At 43.2% G+C, this 27,053-nt stretch overlaps 1 protein-coding gene across 1 annotated transcript in view; it reads right to left on the reverse strand.

The window, feature by feature from the left end:
• Nucleotides 1-75: 75 nt before the first annotated feature.
• The window catches only part of LOC111868132 (facilitated trehalose transporter Tret1), a 28,341-nt gene continuing 1,363 nt past the window's right edge, over nucleotides 76-27,053 (reverse strand). The window contains exons 2-6 of the mRNA XM_023858540.2: nucleotides 15,274-15,427; nucleotides 10,015-10,150; nucleotides 5,521-5,729; nucleotides 2,897-3,172; nucleotides 76-1,105 (exon numbers count right to left, since the gene is read on the reverse strand). Of these exons, the coding sequence (XP_023714308.1) occupies nucleotides 317-1,105; nucleotides 2,897-3,172; nucleotides 5,521-5,729; nucleotides 10,015-10,150; nucleotides 15,274-15,427 (1,564 nt within the window). The 3' untranslated portion in view covers nucleotides 76-316. The remainder of the gene's footprint in view (nucleotides 1,106-2,896; nucleotides 3,173-5,520; nucleotides 5,730-10,014; nucleotides 10,151-15,273; nucleotides 15,428-27,053) is intronic.

The raw sequence follows: 27,053 nt of genomic DNA on the forward strand, positions 1-27,053 counted from the left end.
CTCACGGTCTCTTCGCTTGCAGATTTCTTATATTTTTTCTTCTACCCTGAAGATGGAGGCGATACGTTCCTCCGAAACGTCGGTTAACACCACATATACACGGTGCCAAATCCCAGAAGACTGCTTTCTTCATAGTCACCGCCGTGAATGCCTTAAATCTTATACAAAATCTTGTTCTGAGCACTTCGATGCATTTACTGAGAGAAACGTCAGTCGAAATACGAATTGATTAATAAGATATGGAACACACAACGCAATTCCGAGTGCGATTGTTACTCGTTTGCCCTCAACTTCCGCAAAATCATCCTATGTATAACTACGCTTTCAGTGGTTCATCGGCATTTTGATGTTTCTTTCTTGTTAACCACATCACATTCTTCTCTGCGAAATAGTCTTCAATTTCTTCGAGTGATTTTCCTTTAGTCTCAGGGAAGAAGAGGTACACGAATAATGTTCCTAGTAGTGAGGACATGCCGAACATCCAGAAAACACCATGCGATCCCATTGTGTGCAACATGGCCGGAAACACTTTAGCCATAAAAAACAATAAAACGTTGAAAATAGCGAAGATGTAACCACCAAAAGCTCCTCTTATTTTCACCGGAAGTAATTCTCCAATGGCAATTCCTGGTAAGACGAAAAATCCGACGGTATTTGTGGCTACGTAGGTGAGGATGAAACCGGCCACGATCCAAGTGTTCAAGGATTCAGAAGAAGGTTGACGGTAATACAGAAATGTGCCAACCCCTAACGCGGCAACTGATGATCCGACGCCAGAGAATAATGCCAGAGGACGTCGGCCAACCCAAAGAAGAAGGAAACAGGCGATGGTGATGAAGATAAGGCGGAAAACTGCAGTGAGGACGGCCACTAGGAACTTGTCAATGCCTCCAGCTTCATTTTCTGTCTCGGAGATGAGGTTAACTGCGTAGAATATGACAAGGTATGTGCCGGAGACGATCTGAACGAGGTGGAACACATTGACGATGGCAACCGGCTTCAGTACTTGTGGTTTGAAAAACATTCGCCAGCTGGAGATGTTTCCACTCGAGGACTCCTTCTCGCTATGTACTCTGCTCACAAGTTGCTGCAGTTCCAGCTTCGCCTGCAGAAGCAAATATCTTTTTATGTCTCACATTTTGTAGGGTCGCAATAATTTAAGGAAGTGGAGGGGGACAGTAGAAAGCAAGTGAGGTGGGCAAAGTTTGGATTGCCTCATCCTGAGCTACTATCTTAACGTGCTGGTTACGTTTACGCGCCCTAATCCAGTGGTTCTCAATCTTTGTGAGACCGCGGCCCGGTAAATTCTTTTTTCTATAAGAAGAGGGCCCGATACCGGGCCGCGGCCCTGCGGTTGAGAAACACTAACCTAATCAGCTGGCGAGTTATGCTAGCGGGGGCGTAAATACGTGGTACGGTCCCGCATGATACACTGGTCAAAGAATAGTCGAAAATCACCCAGTAGTTCCACGTCTCAGTCTGCACAGAATAGGATCCAAATAAACTGATTTTATTTCGCTTTAACTTGTTATTTGGCCTAAGCTCTTTTTAGCCAACTTTCGATATTCTGAAAAAGATGAAGGCTTATGTTGTCTGTATGTCTGTGTATCTCTTCTATTACGATTTTTGAACGCCTGTATCAAGCTTCATGTAAACCGATATGCGTATCATGGCATCTGGTCGCATCTCAACGGCATGCTTCATGTACGCGTATCCATCCCATCAGTTTGTGTGTGTGTATATGTGTATCCCCCTGTCGTCGCTAGGCAACGGCTCGGTAAAAAGTTACCGTGGCAACAAATACTGAAAAGCAATAGCAGAAATGTTNTGATATGCGTATCATGGCATCTGGTCGCATGTGTTTGGTATAGTGTTAAAGAAAGTAGGGACGTATTTATTCACATAGTTCTTGTTTTTTTTTTGTATTGGTTTGTTCACTTTAAGGTTCTGAGACTCTTACGGACCTCACGATGGTGAACAGTCTTAATGTCCAAGAGCAAAAAGCCAGCCCGAAGCAGTTAGCAAGCAGAGCTCTGCTTAAAGAAATAGTAGCATTTAATGAAATTATTATTTTTTTTTATTATTCTTAGTGGGGTGAGACTGAGTCCACTTGGTACTGCGGCCACTGTTTGATCTATTGTACCAGGCTCAGATGATAGGTGATGGTGATTGTGGAGCAATTGGTGGAATGGGAATGGGCAGGGGAAACCGAAGTATTCGGAGAAAACGTGCTCCAGCGCCGCTCTGTCCACCACAAATCCCACATGACCAGACCCGGACTCGAACCCGGGCAGCCGCGGTGAGAAGTCAGCGACTAACCGCCTGAGTTATGGCACGGCCATTAAGGAAATTCATTTTGTCGAGTCTATAATATGTTATATAACACGAAGCAGCATTGGCAACATTTTCTCCGTCAACAACTCACACCAACGAACTTTAGCACAACATTAATTTGAAGTATTTTTAAACTTTATCACTGTCCTTGACCTACTTAGATATTTTACATATATTGTATATTCCCTTTTAATATTTGGTGTTTGTGTTTGAAACTTGAGGCTATAGGAGTATTTTATCAGAAAAATTAAAGAAACTAGATATTCTCGTAAGATTTGAGGCTTTCACGGCGGTGACTATGAAGAAAGCAGTCTTCTGGGATTTGGCACCGTGTATCTNCTTTACCGTTTCTCACGGTGTTGTCGCTTGCAGATTTCTTATACTTTTTCTTCTACCCTGAAGATGGGGGCGATACGTTCCTCCGAAACGTCGGTTAACACCACATATACACGGTGCCAAATCCCAGAAGACTGCTTTCTTCATAGATATTCTCGGATTTATTTTAATACTTTCACTTCTTACAGCATGAGAGGAGCATGACCTTGCTCTCAGATATACAAACCTTTTTGCCACCGCCGTATGTTCCACGAAGCCAGTTGAGAGCTTTACCCGCGTCTTCCACACGGTTATGTCTGACGAGCCACACAGGGCTCTCTGGCAATACTGTGAACGACAGGAGTGACAGGAGTGGCAGTATTATGGCAACCCACGCCACCGTTTGCCAGTGCAGTGTTGCACCCAGTGCATACACTATGAGGATCCCCATCGAGTAGCTGACGTAGGGGATGCTGGAGAGTAGGCCTCGCATGCCGGGCTCCGCCACTTCTCCCAGGAATACCTGTCAACAAACAACAGTTCATACGTGAACCTACTTCAGTCCCGTAAATTACTGCTGGCCCTCGCCAGCACAGTCGTTCTTGGCTTTGGACCCCGTCGGGACCCATGGCCATATTTCAGGTCTCTCCAGACTTTTACGTGTTTTGAAACGGGGTCTCCTTTTCGACGAGAGGAGGGGTCTGACTGCTACTGGCCCCTTCCACTTCTACTAGGGAAAACTACAAATAATTATAACGCTTCACTCATTTACAGACTACAGAAATCATTGTGACTGCAGCACACATAAAGTCTTCCATGTCTTCACTAATCGTTGTTTGGTAACGGTTTCTAACAATTGAGATTCTTCAGCTTCCATGCTCATGGCGTTGCTGACTGGCTACCGGCTAACTACTAACAGCGTGACTGCCTGGCTGGCTTCTAAATTGCTACTGGTCCTCGCCAGCACAGTGATTCTTTGTCCCGATTTCCATGGGACTATTAACCACATTTTACTTTATAAGGACTCTGGGGACTTTCAGATTCAGTAACCAACTCATTTCTCTCTCATGTACTCAAGAAATTATCCCCATTTTGAGGGACCCGGATATTCGTTACTTTGTTCACAAGAGCTTGCCGCTGGTCCCTGTCATCTTTTTGAAATTAGTTCACACCTTATATTTTAATCGTTTAAGATTTATCTTAACATTATCCTACCAAGCACGAATAGCTCCCTCATCACTTCAGGATTTTCTTCTAGAATTTGTAATACATTTTTCATTTCTCCCATGCGCGTCCATCTGATTATCCTTCATTTGATAAACCTAAAATTATCAGATGAGTGAAAATTATGAAGCTCATATTTATGCAGTTTGTATTAGCAGCCTCCNCCCCCCCGTTCTTCAGTCCAGACATTCTCATCAGCATTCTGATCTCAGAGACCGTCAATCTGTCTTCTTCCCTCGGAATGAGAGACCAAATTTCACACCAGTACAGAGCGGCTGAAACAGATTCGACTCAACCAAAACACCATTTTGGAATTGTCTGTGTGTAATTTCCAGATGAGTTATTCGAAAAATTGCCAGGGACTAAAAGTGTTCTAAATACAACTAGAAGAATGCAACTACATATATCTGTGCACAGATATCGCGTAGTGTTGTTACTTTTGTCTGAGGAAGCGTTTTTCGAGCCATGCAAGGACGTCTGTATCATGTTTATCATTTCCAAGTCACAACATCCTGTGCTTTAAGCTAATTAAGTCCTTACATGGCACTGTTCAAGAACGGACCCATGTCAGTTCAACATTCTTACATTCTAAATCTTCTCACATCTCTCCTTTTGGTGCATATTTCGTTATGCAGGTTGGCATATTTTCCTCTCTGCTTCCAGATATCTTGCCCATTATTTTGAATAAGCCGTGATATTAAAGTCCGCTTTCTTTAAAGGAATGCAGGTATTATGAACATAAGTATTTATTGAATGGGATAACACGGCACAGCAAAACAAATTGTGAATCAGAAATAACAATGCAAATTATTAATATGATCTCCTTTTATGAAGAAAGCAGTCTTCTGGGATTTGGCACCGTGTATATGTGGTGTTAACCGACGTTTCGGAGGAACATGTCGCCTCCATCTTCAGGGTAGAAGAAAATATAAGAAATCTGCAAGCGAAGAGACCGTGAGAACCGGTAAAAGCAGACTGTGACTCTTCTACCCTGAATATGGAGGCGATACGTTCCTCCGAAACGTCGGTTAACACCACATATACACGGTGCCAAATCCCAGAAGACTGCTTTCTTCATAGTCACCGCCGTGATAGCCTCAAATTTTACATGATCTCCTTTTGTTTGGGAGATATTCCAATGTGAAATTTAATTAGAAGAACTAAATTGGCATATGCATTATTTTAGCGGTAAAGGATCGTATAGATACGCATTACTTCAGCTCGAGGGGCTTCAGGAGTGGTGTACGGAAATCATTGAATGTCCATGCTCCCGTTAAATGATGGGTGTAGCAGGACAGGTTACGTGGCCTCTACGTTGAACTGACTTCAGTTCATCAGGTTTCTCTTAACGGGTTATTTAAAACATAAAGCGGCTCCTCAAAATTGACCCCTCCAAAGAAGTTGAGAACATAAATATCGGAAGCTACTCCTACAGCTACAGCCACTCAAGATACTCTTGAACGCACATAGCAACAGGTGCAGTACGAGTTGGATGTACACCGAGCTACAAACAGAGCTCAGGTCGAAAAAGTACACTCAAAAAACGATAAAAGTACACGTGAAATGTAGCCCATAATTTCTTATGTCGCGTTCAATAAAGATGTAAATTTGAAATAAGTGATTTGAGCGTGATGGCAAGTTGCCTACCTGCCCTGGCGCAGCGGAGAGTCCCACCGCCAATCCGGCCATTATCCTGCCTGTCAGGATAACGACATGGCTCTGGGCGACTGCTATCATGACCCATCCCAGTGTAAGGGGTACGACGCACAACTGCAATACACGTCGGCGGCCCCATTTGTCCATCATGAGGCCACTCACAAAGCTCCCTACGGGCGTTGCGGCCGAGTGCACACTCGCTGTGGATTACAATTCTCATCAAAATATGTTTATATATGGGGAAGGTAAAAGTATGGGAGTATCTGTGGCTCTGCGGTCCTTCGTTTGACCTTGGCCACCTTTTCAGTTTCTTAATCTTTTACACAGTCGGTAGGACACCTTGGACGGGGGATCAGCTCTTCGCAAAGCCGCTACCTGCACACAGAACAACACAAACACAGATTTAACGCGCACAGACATCTATGCCTCAAGTGGGATTCGAACCCACTTTCCTAGTCTTTGAGCAGAGGAAGACAGTTCATGCTTTAGATCACGCCGTTACTGTGAGCGGCTTGTATGGGAGTAGAGGCACATGAATTACTTTAAATGGGAAAATCTTGTGGGATATAATGCCATGTAGTTCGTTGAAAGTTAGCCGACGTTTCGGATGAACATACCGTCTTCATCTTCAGGTTCGAAGAATAAGCCCAAAAAGATACCAGCGTGAAAGCAGGCAGTTAGCAGAGCTTTTACGGTGGTATATTGCTCGGCCTATTCTTCTACCCTGAAGATGGAGGCGATATGCTCCTCCGAGATGTCGATTGACTTTCAACGGACTACACGCTATAATGTTCCAGAAGACAGTACTCTTCATAACTACCTCTGTGAGAGCCCAAAATCCTACATGAAACAGGGGGTTCAGTTCCATCCTGAAGAAGGAAGCAGCACATTCCTCCAAAACATTGGTAATGATCTATCAGGGTATATGGTGTCACATCTCAGAAGACAAACCTACAGAGTCACCACTGTGAGAACCTAGAATTTGACATGGAACAGATCCCAACCGTACCCCGCTAGGTTGTATCTTAATGTTATCTCGCATATTCTTCTCGGCCTTCCAAGTGGCCGCTCCAATCGAAATTCTGTATCGATCTTTCACCACAACCTATCCGTGCTACTTATCCAGCCCCTCAGGCCGCGCCATAGCTCAAGCGGTTACTCACTGGCTTCCCACCGCGGCAGCCCGGGTTCGATCCCGGGTCTGGTCAAGTGGGATTTGTGGTTGACAAAGTGGCGTTGGGACGGGTTTTGTCGGAGTACTTCGGTTTCCCCTGCCAATCTTCATTCACCAAATTCCCCATCATCATAATCACCCGGGGCAGGTACAATAGGCCAATTAATAGCCACCGTGCCGAGTGGACTCAGTTGGACTCGACCCCCCTTCCACTAAGCGAATTATCCAGCCCCTCGCAGAAATTAAATAAATCAATGCGTGATTGTAAGAGGGCTGAGAAACTTGGTGCGTTATAATTCAGTCTTCCAAATGACTGCTCAGTTGGCATAGCGACGGGCTACTGGCTGAAGGGCCAGGGCTCGATTCCCGACAGGGGAAAGAGATTTCTCTCTTCCCCACAGTGTCCAGACCTGCTGTAAGGCCTACTAAGCCTCCTATCGAATGGGTGCCGGGCGGTAAAGCGGCAGGGGAGTGAAGCTGATCATTCACCTCCATCTAGCACAGAGGTCAAGAATGATGGAGCTATACCTCCACTTCTCTTATATCGTTATGGTGTGAGGCTTAATTTATTAAGCACAGGGACAGTTTTAAGTGACTTCCGGTTGTCATCAGAAGTATACGAGTATTTTTCAGTCTTTTGTGCCAGTTTCATGCTCTTGCTTTTCACATAAATGTTTCATTGCATATATCTTTGGATAACTATTGCATATTTCTACTCTGTTAGAGATGCAAACTGAAATATATGAGTGGATATTAAACATAGCAAAGTGGTTTATACGTGGCGTACTACAAGCGCGCAGGACGATGTACTGACTTGGCTACTTCCAGTATGGTCTAGAGCAGTGGTTCTCAACCTTTGTGAGACCGCGGCCCGGAGGTTGAGAAACAATGTACTGAAGCACTACGGAGGGCTATTAATATAGTGCTGCTTTAGGCTTGACCTCTGAGTTTGATTTAAAATGGATCTGAAGCGTGAGAACCCTACTGTAAATGGATCACTAGTTGCTGTGGAACTGGGGCACATCAATGTGTCAGCCGGTACCTAGACTCAACGTTCCCTCGTGTTAGACGTTCAGTAGTAACGTCTGAAGCAAATGTCTTAGGCCTGTAAAAGTTGTCCCTATGCTTAACTAATCAAACACTACGCCATGAAGGCGTGTGGGGGAGTGGATGTATAGCTCCACGTTTTTTTGACCTCTGCACTAGCTGGAGATGGTACTTTCTTGATTATTAAAATATTAATTGTACACGTATGTGTGTAATGTATATATGTGTGTGTGTATGTATGTATGTGCCGATCGCAGTGACCGTGAAGTCTAAGGCATGAATCATCTTTTCCCGCTCGAACACTGGGGTCATGGGTCAGGATCCCACTTGAGGCATGGATGTCTCTGTGCGTTTTATTCTGTGTTTGTGTTCTTCTGTGTGTAGGTAGCGGCCTTGCGACGGACTGATGTCCCATCCAAGGAGTCTTCCGACTGCGTATAGGATCAAGAAACTGAGAAAGCGACCAAGATCCAAAGGGCTGTAGAGCTATAGAGAAAGGAAGAAAAACTTGTTATGTAAGTATATTTTCTTACTGCATGATATTGGCATGATTATATTAATTGAAGTGTTATTATCTAAATGATGCAAGTTTTCTTGTTTTATCTTTTGTTTTATGTCTGTTTGTTTTTTTCTCTCTTTGCTCGTGCTTGCTTTATAATTGACCTTTAGGCTGTTGAGTAAGCAGGCGAATAAATAAAAACTCAGCTGAATATCAGGTGTGAGAATAAAACCATTTCTGGACATACGTATATATCACGAGGCGTTTCACATGAACACTTCGCAAGGCATTACTTCTACTTAGATTGGATGGGGCAGGAGACGGGACAGAGTCGCAGCAGTGTACAGTACGAAGTGACCTAGATATCAACGCGCACACCTCAAAACATTTTCAGTTGGTAGAATGGTCCTAAAGGTCAATGCCCTGTGTGACGTATCTGAAAGGGCGAGAGAAATATTACAGCGTATGACGATCGTCTAATCTTGTGTACCTCTTTCTATTGTCACTTCCGCAAACGTCCATCACTACTAAAACAATACACCATTCGTTCTAATTGGCATTTAACCTATTAAAAGGATAACTGCATATCACAATCGTAACGTTTGGCTCGGTAAGGTACTTAACAGCGACGTTGCTTTGTTCGTTGGGTTCTTTTGGAAGTTATTTCCTGGTACTCAGCTAGTACCACGTTCGGGAGTCTTTGTATGTCTTAGTTTTCCGCTAGAAGGAATTAATGCTACTTTGGAGCCCAGGGCATGCGGTAGGTTAGTTGGTTGAGGCTCTGTGCTACAAATCGGAAGGTCGCGGGTTCAAGTCCCGATGAGGTGGATGTTTTCAATTTACCTAATCCTTCCAGCCGCACTATGGCCATGGGGTCGACTCGGCCTCTAACAGAAATGAGAACCAGGAATATTCCTGGAAGGTTAAGGGCGGCCGGCGCGTAAAGCTGACCTCACCGCCATCTTTGAGCCGATTGTCTAGAAAATATGGGAACGTTGACCTCTCACAACCCTATGGGACTCCACGGTCTGTTACAGGGATAACTTTACCTTTTACCTTACAATTTTTACTACTTTGAGGCCCATGAAATAGCATTAAAATGGTATATATTTTATTTTTGGTCTTGCTCCAAGTATTTCTATTCATTCATTCTTTGGCTCTATAAAATATCTTAAGATATGATGGATTTGTTGTTAGTATACTGCTATCTCGCTCTGATATTTAGTTCCCATCCTGATAAAGCCAGTGTCTGATATGAAACTGAAATTAAAAGAATCTGCTTCAGTCCTGCATTTTGAATGTCTGATGAGTGCATGTCAACAAAGGAGAGGCTGGCTGTGATGGCTACCTGCGCCATACTGGTTTCTCAATTGCGGCCCATAGGGTTGTGAGACGTTGAGGGTTCCACATCATCTAGACAATCGGCTCACAGATGGCGGTAAGGTTGTCAGCCCTACGCAATGGCAGCCCTTTATCCCCAGGGAAATTCCTGGTACTCATTTCTGTTAGAGGCTGAGTCGACCCCAGGACCATAGCGCTGCTGGAAGGATTAGCTAAATTGAAACAAATCCACCTCATCCTGAATCGAACCCGCGACCTTCCGGGTTGTAGCATAGTGCCTCAACCAATTACATTACCGCGTGCCCCTACGATGTATGTGGTTCGATCCCGAGACCAATCTGCCCTGCTGTGGCTCTCAATAAGGATGTATAGCAGAAGAGGACAAGACCTGAGTTACAGTGCCGAAACGGCGTTATTTACTTACTGATCCAGGATCCGATTTCGTCGTCTGTGGGCAGCGTACTGTTGACAACCTGCAGTTGGGGAAGCAGAACAGCCGAGTACCCGATGGGCATGCCTGCCCCCGCCGCGAGCAAGAACGCTGCCCCCGATACCAACAGCTGTAACCGTACATCGGGTTTAAACATCCAAGTCCTGCACGTGGAGTATTGAAATATGGAAGAAAATAATCAGCTAAGCCTTATATTTTTAGCCTACTTTGCATGCTTAAGGCTTATGAGATGACAGTACTATTTGCCTGTCCGCCGCTTTAGCTTTGAACCAGTTTACACGAAACTGCGTGTGAACGTTATGCCGAAAATTTCAAAATTTTCAGCTTAAGAAAGAAACGTAAGCCATATATCGGACCATGTTGCAGGGCATGAGAGAGTTTGGTGCTTAAGTTATTGGCAGAGTTCGTTGTAATATTTTCATCTACGTATTGTAACATTTTGCTAGGGAGCAGCTAGATAAACACGTTCCCGCGAAGAAAATTCCTTGGTCAACAATAGGAAAAATATTTGCATTGTTAGGCAACGAGCAGTAAACATAGACCGTGTTTACTATGTGGTCGTGCCGGGCCTATATAAGAAGCAGTGAAGACTGTTCAAGAGGTCAGAGCCCGTGTGGAGGCGGGGTCGAATACTCCCACCGTCACCTTGCGAGTAGTAGGAGGCGACAAAAAGGGAAGTCTCAAATCTGAGACAGTAAAACATGGTCACGTGTCCCAAGGGATTCGGACCCGAGAAAGACTGCGCTGGCAATGAGCACCAGTATATACGAAAGACAAACCCGTCCTCGCGTCAGAGAGGGCGCCCCACAGAAAACAAGACCATAACTGTCAAAGAGTAATAGGCGGTTCTGTAGCTGATGTGTTAACCTTGAGAGCGTTCTAATTGTTTGTATGTCATAGATACAAACACAATAGACCACTGTAGGTCGCGGTGCTAGGGCTGAGAAGGCCCACCCCTTATACATTCATTCATTCATGTCATAGATACAGCAATCGTGAAAGTGTAACAACGAATTGTAGTTACGACGTGTGAAATTATCCAATAAATCGAGTTATCAAGTGCGGAACCCACTATTTACTGTCGCGTTACGAGGACACACGTGACAGTGTATACCCGAAGTTTCATACAATCACTGACGTTATCGATCGTCCTACTTTTATTTAAGCAACTTTTTGACTTTGTTCGAAATAAAAAAACAAATCAGGACGATGTATGAAACATATATCAATAGAAATTTAAGAAGCATTAACTTACCAAGTATCATGTATTTTGCTTCAGATATTCCACTCACTGACAATACTAGGTTTAATGAATAATTTAAGAAAGTCCTTTCTCGAAAGGAAGACAAATTATAACTAATTTAAAATCTGTGATCTGTGAGTGTAAGGGATATCTCCTACTTTTCCGAAATAACTGTCCAGATATCTCCAGGAAGTTTGTTGCTCTGCCCAGGAAGAATGTATGGCTGATGGAAGGGATTTGCTCGGCAAAGATCAGCGTCTCTGTGAAAAGATGCCGCTTCTGCATAGGCAGTTACTAGGAAAGTGAAGCGGCCTCCGTAGTCTAGGAGTAACGTTCCCACCTCATGACTCAAGGTACGCGGGTTCAAACCCGGCGGAGGTCGTGGAATTTTTAAGGGCGGAAAATTTCAGGGAACAAGTCCTCCGGGAGGGACTTTAAGCCGTGTGTCCCGTGTCGTAGATTTATTGCACGTGAAAGAACCTCATGTCTCCAGGAGACCTCTGAGCTAAACTACAGGCCCTTTCCCGCCCAAGTAGTCTCCAATGCCTCTGGTGGATGGGGGAAGCATCAAGGTACCGAGGGTCGACCTCGTTGGCTCTACGGGGGCTGATGGCACGCACCGTTACCGGTAAGGTATGGCGACAGTAGAAATTAAAAGGGGGACGCACAATGGACCAATAACTGGTCTAAATGCATGGGGAAACCCACCCCCTCTAATAATATGAATACGAAATACTAGGAAAGTGAAGATGCAATACAGCACAATGTACAAGCAAGCTGGCAGGACTTATGCGGTTGTAACAACCAGAATGCCTTTTTCTGATCAATCGGAACGGCTTTCCAGTCCAGTTCGAACACTGTGGGTGATAAATCTTCGAAAATATACAACTTTCTTAATGAAAAGTAGGAGCCGGGATAGCTTAGTCGGTATAGCGTCTGGCTACGAGCTGGACGACTGAGGGGTCGGAGTTAGAGACCCGGTAGAGTCAAGAATTTTCTCTTCTTCAGGCATCCAGACCGACTCTGGAGTCCACCCGACCTCCTATCCAACGGGTACCGGGGGCTCTTTCCTCACGGGTAAAGCGGCCGGGGCGTGAAGTTGATCAATCACCTCCAACTAGTGCCCAGGTCAAGGAAATGTGGATCTATACATCCACTTCCCCATACGCCTTCATGGCATAGTGCTTAATTAGTGAAGTATAGGAATAACTTTACCCTTTTTAAGGCAAATTTACTGTAGAATGTAGAACAATAAGTGACCTATTTGTCTTTCGGTACAACGGCGATAACGAAGGAAACTTTAGAAGTTGTGTGAAATGTAGTACAGATAGAAAAATAATCAGTCGCCTACAAATTCTGTATGTTACATGGCTTTACATAATTACAATTAAGAACACAGAGACGATGCGAAAACTTAACGTTATATTGAGCGAATTTGATGCAGCTGAAGTTTCTATTAATTACTGAAAATTATTCAGAGTAAATTGTGAGACTATATTAATTCGCAGTATTTTTGGTACCTTCACAACAAATTGAAAGATTTGAGAGAAGCAAGTAGTATATAATCTTCGAAAATTTAAGGGGTTGTCGTCCTCTTGTCATTTGCTATTCTATTTTTATTTTAGTTAATCTGTTTTTCATAAACACTTAAGCTTTGAAGGAATAAGTGTTAACACCCATTCTTTTTTTTTTGACGAAGAAGAAGAAGAATCTTTGTTTTTATTTTAACGCATTTTCATTAAATATATTACTGTTCGTATATGTTGGGTTTATGTCCTTCCATCTTTTGTCTGTATTTTCTACTCTCCAACTTTCTTCTGCTGTACTTACGTCTACGTCTTTCCGTTTATCGCCAATTCGTCTCTTCACATATTCTGCATTTAAAGAATTATTCCGAAATTCACCGCTTGAAATGTCCCTTTACATTTATTATCGACTTATCCTTGCGACGGTGACCACTTTCCGCGGAGAGCTAGTTCTTCTCTCTCCCCTCCAACTTTTCCTCCAGTAATACTAGAAACTCAATACATTTCAACGATGTACTCGTATATTGTGGTCATGGGCATATTTTCTTTGGGCATTGTCACACCTTCTAAGCAAAAAGAAGAATAAAGCGTTTCATAGGGTGGACATACCTCCGTATGTATGTAACATACACAGAGTGGCCCAGAAGTCAGCCTAAAAGATTCTCCGGGATGAAAGAGTATTTTCAGATTTAAATGTGCCAGTCAATTTGTAGAAAGGCGTCACAGCAGTCGTGAACTGAACATGGAGAATCTCATTTCGAAAACTTCTGGAAATTCAGTAATAAAGAAATTTCTAAGGTACATTAGTGTACAGTTTACTAACCAGTTTACTGACTTTTTGGCAACTCTCTCTTTCTCTCTCTCACTGTATTGCGTGTACATATATATGCAAGTAGTTAGAAGTCTCTCAAGCATGACTAATTTAAGAGTAGCAAATAAAATTGCCTTTGTATAATATTATATTGTAGTATCCTGCTGCACACCACTTAGTATCAATTGTTACTGGTTCCACCGCCTCGCGAGCAGCAAGTTTTTAACATGCGACAATACTATTAAACGTTCTATGATGTGCAGAACTTTTAAAGTGAATAACCTTAAATAAGTTTTATAGAGAGACATGTTGAGCGTGAGACTGTGGAACCAGTATCAGTTGCGTTTACAGGTACCGGCCATTGCTAGCCATCATTAGGAAACATAGCCAACTATAAAGGAACTACTTTATATATGTTATGGTTAAGCACAGGTTGTTGATACTGTGATAATATTAGGATCGTAGAGGGACTTAAATGAAGCCTGAATAGTTGATACAATTAAAATTAGCTCAGTATATTAAGAATAAATTGTTGAGACCAGTTTAAAGTAGGTAGACGGAAAAACGTAAGGACGGTCTTCGTTTCTACTGTCGGTTACTTAGCGTTTTAGCGCCGTTGTATTGTGGGCCGTATGTCCGTCTGTTATGCGTATATTTTAATCCAGTGATGTATGTGAGGCGAGCCCTGGTGTTACACTTGATGGACTTGTATTTCTATATACTGAAGGTTATAACATTCAAGAAATCTCTTATAAGGGGACCCATGAGATGAAATTAATCCTAATTTTTTACCCCGATAATGGATAACGGCAAAATAAATTATTCTAATGATAATACGAATATTACAGAGTTGCCACTAATTTGAGGGTCGTGATAATAACATATTTCACAAAAGCAGTAACCTCTATTGATATTCTTATATTATTATTATTATTGGGAGCCGGGATACCATAGTCGGCATAACGACTGGCTATTGGCTGACAATCGAAGGGTCGGAGTTCGAGTCCCGGTAGAGTCAAGAATTTTCTCTTTCTCTTCAGAAATAAGTACCAGGAATCTTCCTGGGGGTTAAGGACGGCCGGCACGTAAGGCTGACATTACCGCCATCTGTGAGCCGATTGTCTAGAAAATGTGGGAGCCTAGACGTATCACAGCCCTATGGGCATTCACAACCTCTTACAGGGATAGTTTTCCTTTTAATTTTTACATTTTACCTGTCGTTGTTAGGTAACGGTTTTGTAAAAATTTTACCGCGTCGACGAATACGTAGGAACAGTAGAACTACTGGACGCATCGACTTGTATGTGTTCCGTGTTGTATCAAACGAAAGCAGGCGATTGTTTGTCTCAAGAATTTCATGGCTAAAGAACATATAATAAATGAATGTTAGACTTAGTCAGGTATTTGATAAAATGTACACGTAATTACACTTTTCCACTTTTGCTTTGTTCATGGTGGGCTAGCAGTGCCTCGAGATTAGGAAACTGGCGTTCATTAAATACTGAGAGATTTGAAAATTTCATGTTTGCCTGGCATCACGAATAAATTAGAAATACAGTCGAAGGGAATTAAGTACGTATATATCACGTCCCACTGCTTAGAGGGAGACCTCTACAACTTTTGGGAACTTCTCTATATAAGTTATGAATTACCTGTGGGAGTAACCCTTGTAGCGTCCTTTTACTTCCTGGTTGAAGGTCGTCTACCGAGACGAAGCCATTTTTGTTTGTAGGAGTTTGAGGTGTTAAAACTTTCTGCTTAACGACTGCTGTGTCCCCATTCAGCATAGGAGCCGCCTCTTCGAGCCTATAAACAAAGGAGAACATAGCTTTTTATATATTTTAATAGCTGTGTTTCGAAACAGGACCGAGTTATTTTAGCGTATACAACGTACTTGCTATTTATGTTAACTTAAAACATGGTCTCAGACTGTAAAGTAGGAATGTAAACTGGGGTATCTGAGAACAAAGTACTGAGGAGGATTCTTGTTTCTAATAAAGGTGAAGCGATACCTCAGTCGGCATAGCGACGAGCTATGGACTGGGCGCTCCGAGTTAGATTCCTGGCAGAGGCAAGATATTTTTCTGTGCTCCACAACGTCCAGACAGGTTCTGGGGCTCATTCAGAGGCCGGAGCGTGTAACTGATCACTCACCTTTATTTACTGTCGAGGTCAAGAACGGTTGAGCTATACCTCCACCCTCCTGTATGCCTTCATGGCATAGTGTCTAATTAATTAAGCACGTGGACAACTTTACCTTTTACCTTAAAACTATTAAGCTCCTATTTAATGTTATTTTGTCCATTAGTTTGGTTATTCCTTTTTCCCACAATTAGAGAATAGCAACAAAACTAACCGATAACATGGGTAGACGAAAACTGCTTATGACCTGCTGCTTTACAGTTTGGGAACTGGATCAAGATTACGTGACCTAGACATGTAGCGACGAAAGGCAGTGTTTCCTGTTACAATTTCACCAAAAAAGAAAACAGTTTGGTATGGCGAAGTCGGAAATAAAAGTCTTTGAACCACATGACCATCGCTTTCAAACGGAAATTTACTTTTGGAACTTAACTGGGAGCGGTCGGAGAGTAAACACCGCGGAAAACCGAGCAACGGGAAGGAAGGTGAGACTGCTCAGACACGCCACAAGCACAGCCCTCGGAAATGTAGCAACGGTGACCTACCGATTGGCTACTCAGGACGAACAGCGTTAAGGAGGGAGCAATGTGGCGTATTTGCTCAAAGCTAGAACTGTGGAAGCAGAGAAACAGCCGTCAGTTAATGTCCTCACGCAATAGTAGAGTAGGTGTCACGATACGTGACGCGTACAGCTGTTGCTATGTAACGCCCGCAGCAGCATACGCATGCTCGGTGACGTCACACAACAATAGGAAAGGTTTTGCAGGCGGCGTTCTCTGTGGAACCGTTCCCAGGCTATATGACGCGACCGACCCAGTTCCGTTAAGCGAGTGAGTGCTGTGCAGTTGAGGCTGTTCAGTGGAGGAGTTGAAAGTGTTAACCAAAGGGAGATTCATTATCAGGAAACGTCTACTGAAAACATTGCAGAGGAACAGTCATTGTGGAGAGCTATTACCAAGTAGACTGAGAAGACTTAGTGTGGAGTGTTTTGTGGTGTGAAAATCAGCAATAGTGTTATAGTTATTTGTAGTTATGACCTGTAAGTGCTTAGTAAATCTATTCACCAATCTAAACCTCATCTATAGTCACTAATACATGTTACAATATATTACAGTTCATTTGAAAATAGTTTTACTTTATTTATCTGCTGAACAACTCCAACTCATCTGGCGTGAGTTGAAGGACAAGAATACTGCTTTGAATCCAGGTCAGGGAATCAGATACCCTAACCAAGCTACAGTTTATAACGACGGGATAAAATACAGAGTGGACAGGGGGCATGACTGTTAGCCTCGCAAGGGTCTCATCTCTGAGGCCGTGCCATAACTCAAGCGGTTAGTCGCTGGCTTCCCGCCGCAGTTCGAGCCCGGGTCTGGTCAAGTGGGATTTATGGTGGACAAAGTGGCGCTGGGGAAGGTTTTCTCCAAGTACTTCGGTTTCTCTGTCAATCTTCATTCCACCAATTGCTCCACAATCACCCTCACCTATCATCTGGGGCTGGTACAATAGGCCAGAAGTGGCCGCAGTACAAAGGACTTGGTCCCACCCCACTAGCAATAAAAGAAAAAGGGTCTCATCTCATTATGACTAAAGAGAATGTACGAAGAAACACATTGCACGATTCCCTTAGAACTACTCAAGATAGTCTTTAAAATACTTAAGTTAGTTTACTAGTACCAAGACCGTGACTCGAAACCTCTCCTTCCCGAATGAAAGTCAGATGTATTGGCGCTGAACTGGTTTGCTCGTTCGACCGTCTACAGTGGCTAAACAAGCATGAAGACGGAAGTAACGATTGATCGTAACAAGTTATTAATTTGCCACCAACAGTAGTACAGTATCAATAGAAATATATTGCCAAAGACGAAATCGTAAACAGTCTCAATTTGTCGAGGACAGACTGAGAAGAGCAACGAAGAACATGAGTACATTGAGTTTTTGGAGCTTGAGGTTCACGCAAATAATGCTCAAAAAGTCAGTTCCTACATCACAGAAAAAGGACAGCGTTTTACTACACAGATCAACGGGTTAATGTTATAGAGGGGAACATTGACCTTTAATCTGAGAATCATAAAGAACGCATAGTTCTGTGGACAAAATGCACACATTTTGAATGTCGAAGCAGGTATCACATGGAGTGATGCAAAGGGCTAATCTGCCCTGTAGCTCAGTTGTAGGCCTAATGAGTTCGACCGGTATCCTAAACATACACGGATCGGTTCTCAGCCGGCTCACAGACTATTCTGATTGGTGCTCACAAACTATTTTTTCTCTTTGGTTCTCACAGACTATTCTGATTGGTGTTATACGTACATTATTCCCCTCAAATGAATGCCTGAATGGAGCTTCTACAATGTCACTACCGCCACATTTCCAATTCTTACCATTTCAATATTCGTCATCATATTTCAGTGTAATTCGGCTAAGTACAAACCCTTTTGTTAAAACAGTGTCGTTAAATATTTGGAGAATCAGTTGGAAAACCATCCCTAATTTTCCCGAAAAAGCAGAGTTTTTACTGTCGTCTGACAGATTACTGATGAAAGAATGAATTAGCACATACAACTTTAGTGCCAACTTTAGCGATAAAGGATATCGCGTGGTCAGCGCAATGAATCCCACAGCCGTTAATTTCGGTTTTCTAGACCGGAGCCGCTACTTTTCTATTCAAGTAGCTCCTCAATTATCTCCACGAGGCTGAGTGGACTCCGTTCCCGACACACTACTTCTCAGAAAATCTGGTAGCGCCGGGAATCGAACCCGGGACCTCTGGAACTTTAGCCAGGAACTCTGACCATTAGTCTAACTTCGCCGACAAGCGGTGGTCGCTCGGTCGGTATAGTTCGATTTCGGACTAAAGCCACATAGTTTATTTTATTACCACATACATACAGGCGTATTTCAGGAAATGTATACCAAGTAAATATTACACTTCAGCTTAGATATAGGCTTCCGTCCCGTTCCTTTGACTTATCAGAAGACTGAAATATAGTTAGGCCGCCGCATTTCATACACACGTGTCTGTCACTATGAAGTGTACTATCTTGTGTGATGTGACGTCCTATTATCTCGTAGAAGCGTACCGACGTTTCGGAGGAATACAGCACATTCCTTCAGAGTGTCTGTAAACTTCTACAGAATGCATTGCGTCACACCCCAGAATATACACGTATTACTGTTGATGAAATGACGAATTTCATTACCTGTAGTGTTGTATTTTAGCGTTCTGTTGCACTGATTTTAGTCCATGATATATATACAGTGTCCGTCTTGTAGTGCATCCACTTTTGCCTGTCACTTCACAACATGTTTCGGTACCATAGTGCCATCACTACAACACCCGCAGCCAAAAAGGGAACACGCTCACGAGACACGATACACACGCCATATAAGAGGAACGACTCCCATAGTGGAGGAACCATGCGCGGGTTTTGAATTGGAACAGATAAGATGAATATCTTAACAAGATTTTAGTATACAAAAAATTTATTATAACTGACGAATATTTTAAAATACTTTTTAAATAATTTTACACTGACACAATGGCATGCAATGCAATAGATTAGTGTAAATGGAGCACCTGATGATGGCACTGTGGCGCCGAAACATGGTGTGAAGTGACAGGTAAAAGTGGATGCACTGCAAGACGGACACTGTATAATGTAGTTGTTAATGATACTGTTTCAATTTATGAGAGTCCTTATGGTGGTAATATGTGAATGCTGTAGTGAAGGAAAGACTCGAGGTAAAAGTTCTGCTAGGCGAACGAGCCAAACTGTTAGAACTGTTCGCTGTATGTTACTTAAATATATGTAAAAGTCTAAACAAGTTTATGTAACTGGTATTGTTATATGTTACTGCCTTGTGTTCTGATAAGATAACCAGGGCTTTAAATAGGAAATAGGAAAGCAACGAAAAATGGCAAAAGCTACCGCTGCTAAGTAAGAGAAACCAACAGTCTCTAGAAAATTTTTACGGAACCCTAAGGTCATCGTGTTCACAAGAGCCAGTCACTGGTTCCTATCCTGAGCCGGATCAATCCAGTCCATAGCACACCATCCTCTTTCTCTAAGATCCATTGTGATAATATCCACCCACCTACGTCTTGGTTTTCCTAATGGTCTCCTTTCTTCTTTCATTCTCGCAAAACCCTGTACGTATTTCTCTTCTGATCATGCATGCTACATACCCTTCTCATCTAATCCTCCTACACTTTATCATTCTAATAATATTCGGTGAAAAATACAAGTTGTGAAGATCCTCAGTATACAGTTTTCTTAAACCTTGTATTAGTATATCCCTCTTCCGTGCAAGTAGCTACTGCTTCTGATCCAAGATAAACCTTATCGCACTTCCGTATTTTACGACAGCCACATTTCCGTTCACAGTTGCTATTAGCCGACTTTCTTTATGTTGAAGAAATTAAAGTAGCTTTATGAAATCACCGACCGCCTGTGTGGTTTAGTGGTCAGAGTTCCCGGCTACAGATCCAGAGGTCCGGGTTTGATTCCTGGCGCTACCAGATTTTCTGAGAAGTAGTGGGTCTGGAACGGGGTCCACTCAGCCTTGTGAGGACAATTGAGGAGCTGTTTGAAGGAAATAACCGCTCCGGTCTAGAAAACCGAAATTAACGGCCGTGGGGATTCGTTGCGCTGACCACGCGACATCCTCTATCCGCTAAAGTTGGCACTAATTTCGCCGACAAACGACGGTCGCTCGGTCGGTATAGTTCGCTTGCGGACTAAAACCATGGAGTTTATTTTTTGTTTTTGTGAAATCACCATACTGTCTGTGAATCCCCTCCCCATAAAGATTTGAATGCCGGAATCTATCTTCATGAAATTTGGTATGTATATCATGGCACTTGAGCCCATCTCAAGGACATACTTCATAAATCCCTTCAGCCAGTCTGTGTGTCTGTATACCTCCTATGTTTGCTAAATAATGCTAGGTGAAAACGTTACCGCGGCAACGAATAGACAAGCAATAATAGACTTGTTGGGCGCGCTGTTTTCTGTGCGGTCCATGTCGTATCAAAGAAGAGCAGGCGATTAGTTGTTCCCAGAGCTCGTTTCTTATATCCATCTCTCATATCTTTCTTTGGCACATCGAGTTTCACTTTCCTGAGTATCCTGCCCAACTTAAATAATGACTGCAACATTTTCTACGAGCAGCGCTTTCTTCTTTTCTGAAACATGTCCGCACTCTTATGCTTGCATGTAGCCCCAAGATCGAAATGTACACGGCACCGGCAGGCATGCGATTTCCGGCAAGTTTGCCGGTATGTGTATCAGCTGAAAATGGCGCTACATATAACTGGTGGAACAAGTCGAAGACTTCAGGAGGCGTGACAGAAGCAACCGGGTCTGTCTCTCCTGCCCTCGGAGTCACAGAGCGTGTCTTCCAGTTGAATTCTACTGACCTATGCTCGTGATTTTTGCATTAGTTGGTACCGGTGAGCTGTCAACTGACGGCAGTCGTCCGTAAGGTTTTGCGTGAAATGCGGCCATGAACCAATTCCGTAAGGTCAATGATACAAGTTACACGTCTGAGGCAATTACTTAACTTTCGGGTTTTAAGTATTAACGTCATGATGTCTGTTCCGATTTCTGTGACGTATGCTTACGTACTTATTAAGGCACAGAGAAATTCAACCTTTCATACTCGCCAAATTGCACAGAAGAAAAAAACAAAAAGCAGGGACACAGACTAAGATGAAAAAAGAAGACACGCTCTAGGTGGGATTCAAACACGTGACCATAGCTTTCACGCTGTTCTGCGCCTTCATACATTACGCATATTGTGCGATTTACACAAATCAAAATCGAGATTAAATATTGACAGGACGTTTTTTTTAAATGCTTGATGTAATGTCGTGGTGCAGGGGGGCGTGGAGTCAGCCCGCCTCTGCCACCACTGTAACGCCGCAAGTAGGGGGGCGTGGAGTGATCCCTCCTCGCCTCCACGTGTTACGCTCGACGTTTGTACCACTTGTAACGTCGTGACGACGGGGGTGTGCAGGTAACCCTCCTTGCCACCCCAGCTTATGCTGTAAGGAGTTCACACAATAATCCTAGCTTACCCTCAGCTAGGATTCTCCTATTTCGGGGTTTCCTTCTCTCAAAAAGCTGCCACCATCTATTATATGTCCTTTCTATCGTGGGAACTACCCCCTGATATATAGTCATAGCTCCTTCTTGACCACTCCTCATATAGTTTACAGGTAGCCACGTGTTACGTTATTAATACATCTTAAGGGGCGTTGCTATCAAGGCTACTAAACTCTGCCTGTGTGGCAGGTGCCTATCCCTGTTTGTCTTTCTTTGCCTTCGGCTGCTACTGCTGCCTGTGTCAGTTCAACCCTCGCTTTGGTCAGGATTGCTCGGGAACGGTCGTGGGAAAGTTGATTATAGAGGGGTAAATCACAATTCCCTTTGTACATCCTATCCTATCTATCTATTTACGCTCTTATATTCACACGATTTACAATATTTACATTATTACCAAGGCCGACTTGCAGTCGGGACTACATAGTGAATTTACCTTAAGCTGCGCGAGGAACCTCCCCTTCGGGGGTGTAACTGGAGTCTCTCTCTCTATCCTTCGTAAAGTTCACTCTTAACCTAATCTACCCTTAGTTATACCTATTGAAACCCACATATTATATTTTTCCTACACGCTATCCGTAACCTTGACACATACACTATAAGACACTTATTGCCTGACTAATATCCTAGGCAATTACATGATCCTAGTATCCTACCCTAAGGGCTCACCGGGTACACTGGAGTTTGCACATTAAAATAACTCAACAACACTGTTATCACCAATACTATTAAACAACATGGTTGATATGAGTAAACGTACCTTACGGGAAGTAAAAGATGTAGGCCCACTGCCTCCGCTCGTAAGGCCCATGTTGAAGAGAGCCTTCGGCTGACAACTCAATATTCTGTGTTAGATCAGAATCCCAAGTCTCTCGAAATTCAGTAATTTATAGTTTTAATTTGCTAATTCAGCTGTTGTTAAAAGAGGGAAGTTACTCCTCCCTTGTGTTCTAAATTTCCAAAGTTATGTTCTAATTGGTTATTATCGGTGGTTGTGGGAGGGCCCATGGCGTCTCATCGCTGTGTATGCGGTAATATTATGATACTCCCGTGGCCTAGTGAGGCAAACTTCTTGCCAGTGCGGTTACGTATGAATGCTGATTCTCAACATTCTTAGCCTAGTTCTTGCCCCGGTGTTGACAGATTACTGTAATAGCTGTGAAACACTTTTCGTAAGTCTCCAGACATTTCGGTAATGGCTTAAATTTCCAATCTCAAATTTGAGCCACTACACTTGATATATGCTGAAGAGTTCTGTCTTCTGTAATATGCCATATAGTCCGGTGAAGGTCAACCGACGTTTCGGGGGAACATGTCGCCTACGTCTTAAAGACTGAAGGCAAGGAACCCCGGCCGTCCAGCCTGTGGCCCATCGCTATACCGTCTGAGCTATATCATTAAATCAAGGTGATTACAATTTGCTGACAAGTAGCTCCGATTGGGAAGAAAAGTATGAAATAATTTCTGTGGGGGAGATCATTTTCCGACACCGTAATTGAGTATTAATTTCTTCTTTGTTACATTTTGGCTTTCCTCTCATCATTTCGTCTTCTCTGTGACCTGGTTGGAAGACGACTATAAACAGTTATATAGCACAAAACCGACCGATGTCCACTAATAGTGCCTTGCTTGGAGATCGCTGATTTCAAATACAGTCGCCGTGCGGCTGAACAGAGAAGTGTCATATATTATTCTTATGAAGGTCTTATTTGATTGCACTCACAGTTACATAATCGTTTATTGCAGAGCACATACAGAGTCGGCAAGTCGCTTTAATTGTCTTATTGGACTATAACAATCCTTAATTGTCTTCAGATCTCTTACTATAACTGTAGCTTGGATGGATGGAATAGGAAGTTCAAGTGATTGTAAATTTATTGAACAAACAAAGTGCATTGTTAGGAATATATAGGTTTTCTAAAAGAATATAAATTTTCCTCTGGTTTTGTATGAGTGTGAAACTTGTTTTCTGACATAGAAGGAGGAACATAGACCGAGGGTGTTTGAGAAGAGGGTGCTATGGAGAATAATTGGAACTAAGATGGATGAGGAGATAGGAAGTTGGAAGGGCCGCGCCATAGCTCAAGCGGTTAGTCGCTGGCTTCCCATCGCGGCGACCCGGGTTCGATCCCGGGTCTGGTTAAGTGGGATTTATGATGGACAAAGTGGCGCTGGGGCAGGTTTTCTCCGAGTATTTCCGTTTCCCCTGCCAATCTTCATTCCACCAATTGCTCCACAATCACCCTCACCTATCATCGGGCTGGTACAATAGGCCAGAAGTGGCCGTAGTACAAGGGACTTGTGGGCTCTTGTGAATGCTGTAATTAACTTTCGATCACAAAAGAATTAGGGAAAATTCTTGAATAACTGAGCGACTGGCTGCTACTCAAGAAGGACTTAGCTTCATGGAGTTAGTTTATCTGGTGTTATACAGAGTGTCCCAGGAGGAATGTGCCAAACTTCGGGATGGTGTTCCTTATGTTATAGTATGCCGATATAACCCAAAACACCTATGTCCAAAGTTGAACGGTTACGGAGATAATGGCCCGAGAAAAGTGTGGTCTTCTGGCGAGTCCACGCACTGTACCTGTCAGCTGGCATGTCTTATCTACGTTTGTCCTTGAGTGTGGTGATGGCAGCTCACGTTAGCCCCATACACTCGCATACCAGAACGCGCAGTCAGCAATGTTACGTCAGCGCTTGCCATTCATGTATCATGTATAGTGCTTGGAACTCTTAACGACAACTTTGACATGGCGTGCGAGTTTTTTGTAGTTCAATTTAATGGCTTCATGTCACTCACAAGTTAGTTTGATGTTACGTACATTATTAACATTACAAAAACCACATATTCCTGCCAGTTTTAATATGTATTTTATAATCAACAAGTGTGTAACACTGGTCAAAGTTTCACACTTCTCTGGCCATTATCTCCGTAACCGTTCAACTTTGGACATAGGTGCTTTGGGTTATATCGGCATACTATAACATAAGGAACATTCATATGCCAAACATAAGTTTGGCACATTCCTCCTGGGACACTCTGTATATAGTATTGTTATACAGAATTGTCACATTTTTAAGACCACATCTTGTAATTGTATCCGATAAACAATACTGGGATACATTAATTTTGAGATAATATTTGCCATCTGTTATAAGGTAAATGACCTGTAAAAAAAGCTATCCCTGTAACAGGCCGTGAAGTTCCATAGGGTTGAGAGACGTCGAGGCTCCCACATTTTCTTCTAGACAGTCGGCTTACAGATGGCGGTAAGATTGTCAGCCTAACATACCGGCCGCCCTTTACCCCCAGGAATATTCCTGGTATTCATTTCTGTTAGAGGCTGAGTCGACCCTAGGGCAATAGTGCGGCTGGAGGGATTAGGTAAATTGAAAATATCCACCTCATCGGGACTCGAATCCGCGACATTCTGGCTTGTAGCATAGTGCCCCAACCAAGTACGCTACCGCGTGCCCCGGTAAATGACCTGTATCATATTAAACTGTTGATAGGTGTTTGCCTTCTGCCTTTAAGTGATTATTGTTGGTATCACAGCCCTACCACCTTCGGTCTTCAACGAGTGCGTGACACACTGAAGTTGAGAGCACTGTACTAGGCCAGGCCCTTGTGAAATGTATGTGAGTGCACGTTTTGTTTTCATATAGGCTTTCCAAATACGCACTCCGGCTATGAGAGCATAAAGATAGCGCTGGTTGCAAAACATTCCGTGAAGAGTGTATTATAATATAACTGAGTCTCCAAGTGCTGAAGCCCATCCTATTTACCCCCTTTTTTTTATCGAGTGTTACTTCGCTTATCGAAGTTGTCGTTCACACTTTCAGAAAGTAAGATAAGTCTTCTTATTCGCAGTTCTGCCTGTTACCATATTTTATTTAGAGCAAAGCTCTCTCCCTGAGTTCCAAATGTTTGTTCCTGGATAGATTCTTAAGGTTCTTAGCTTTGGTTTTAGGTTCATGTGTAGACTGTGCTGATGGCTGGTTTGCAGTGAGTTGTTAGTATTAGAAACAGTCTATCACAGTTCATTTAGTGAGACTAATGTATAACACCCAGCATTGCCAAAATTGAAAAAAAAAACGAACATTAGATTTTGCTAAAGGGCGAAATGGGAGAGCATTCTACCACTCTAATTTAGAGCATTTTGCTTCTTAGTTCAGCCATGTAGTGGCTGATCGTTTGAGAAGTTTTCAGTACCTCTCTTATCAGTGAAAGACTGAAATATTCATTATCATATCACACTTTGTATATCACAGTTCTTTGGATGGGAGGGGGGTCCAAAGTTGTGCGTAGAACCTCAGGTATTTCACATAAAAGCGGAGAGAAAGTCGGTGATGTGCAGTGAAAGTGGGTCACGTTGAAAATGTTGTCACTATATACCGAAAAGGCGCCGGTCACGATAGCCGAGCGGTCTAAGGCATGCACTGTCTACGCTCGCTCGGAAGCCGGGATCGTGGGTTCGAATCCCACTCAGGGAATGAATGTTTGTGTGCGTTTTTCTGTGTTTGTCTACAGGTAGAGGCCTTGCGACGAGCTGATTACTCTCCCAAGGAGTCCTACCGAACGTGTAAGATCTAGTAAACCGAAGTGAAAACGGAGAGTTTAATGGAGGTAGGCCTAGGCCCAAATTTGGGCTGTAGCACCACAGAAAAAGAAAAAGAAAGTACCGAAAAGGCCGGTCACGGTAGCCGAGCGGTCTAAGGCATGTACTGTCTTCGCTCGCTTGGAAACCGGGATCGTGGGTTCGAGTCCCACTCAGGGCAGTTTGTGTGTGTGCGTTTTTGTGTGTTTCTGTACAGGTAGAGGCCTTGCGACGAGCTGATCACCCGCCCAAGGATTCATACCGAATGTGTAAGATCTATAAAAACCGAAGTGAACGGAGAAGTTCATGGAGGTAGGCCTAGGCCCACTGGGACTGTAGTGCCAAGAAAGAAAAAAAAAATGTACCGAAATGAAACTTAGCCTTAGGAATATTGCTGTTTTTATTCTTTGCCGATGCTTTGAGTCGAACCCCAATGCTTCCACATAAAAAGAGAAACAAAGGCTTTCCTCAACGAAAGCGAGTTACCGTATTTACGCATGTATAGGCCGCAGCACAATTTTCAGACAGAAATTATAGAAAAAATAATTTTCTTGGAATATTTTTTCAGGAGTATTACACACT

Source organism: Cryptotermes secundus, unplaced genomic scaffold (assembly GCF_002891405.2).
Source record: "Cryptotermes secundus unplaced genomic scaffold, Csec_1.0 scaffold1907, whole genome shotgun sequence".
Classification (NCBI taxonomy): Eukaryota; Metazoa; Arthropoda; class Insecta; order Blattodea; family Kalotermitidae; genus Cryptotermes; species Cryptotermes secundus.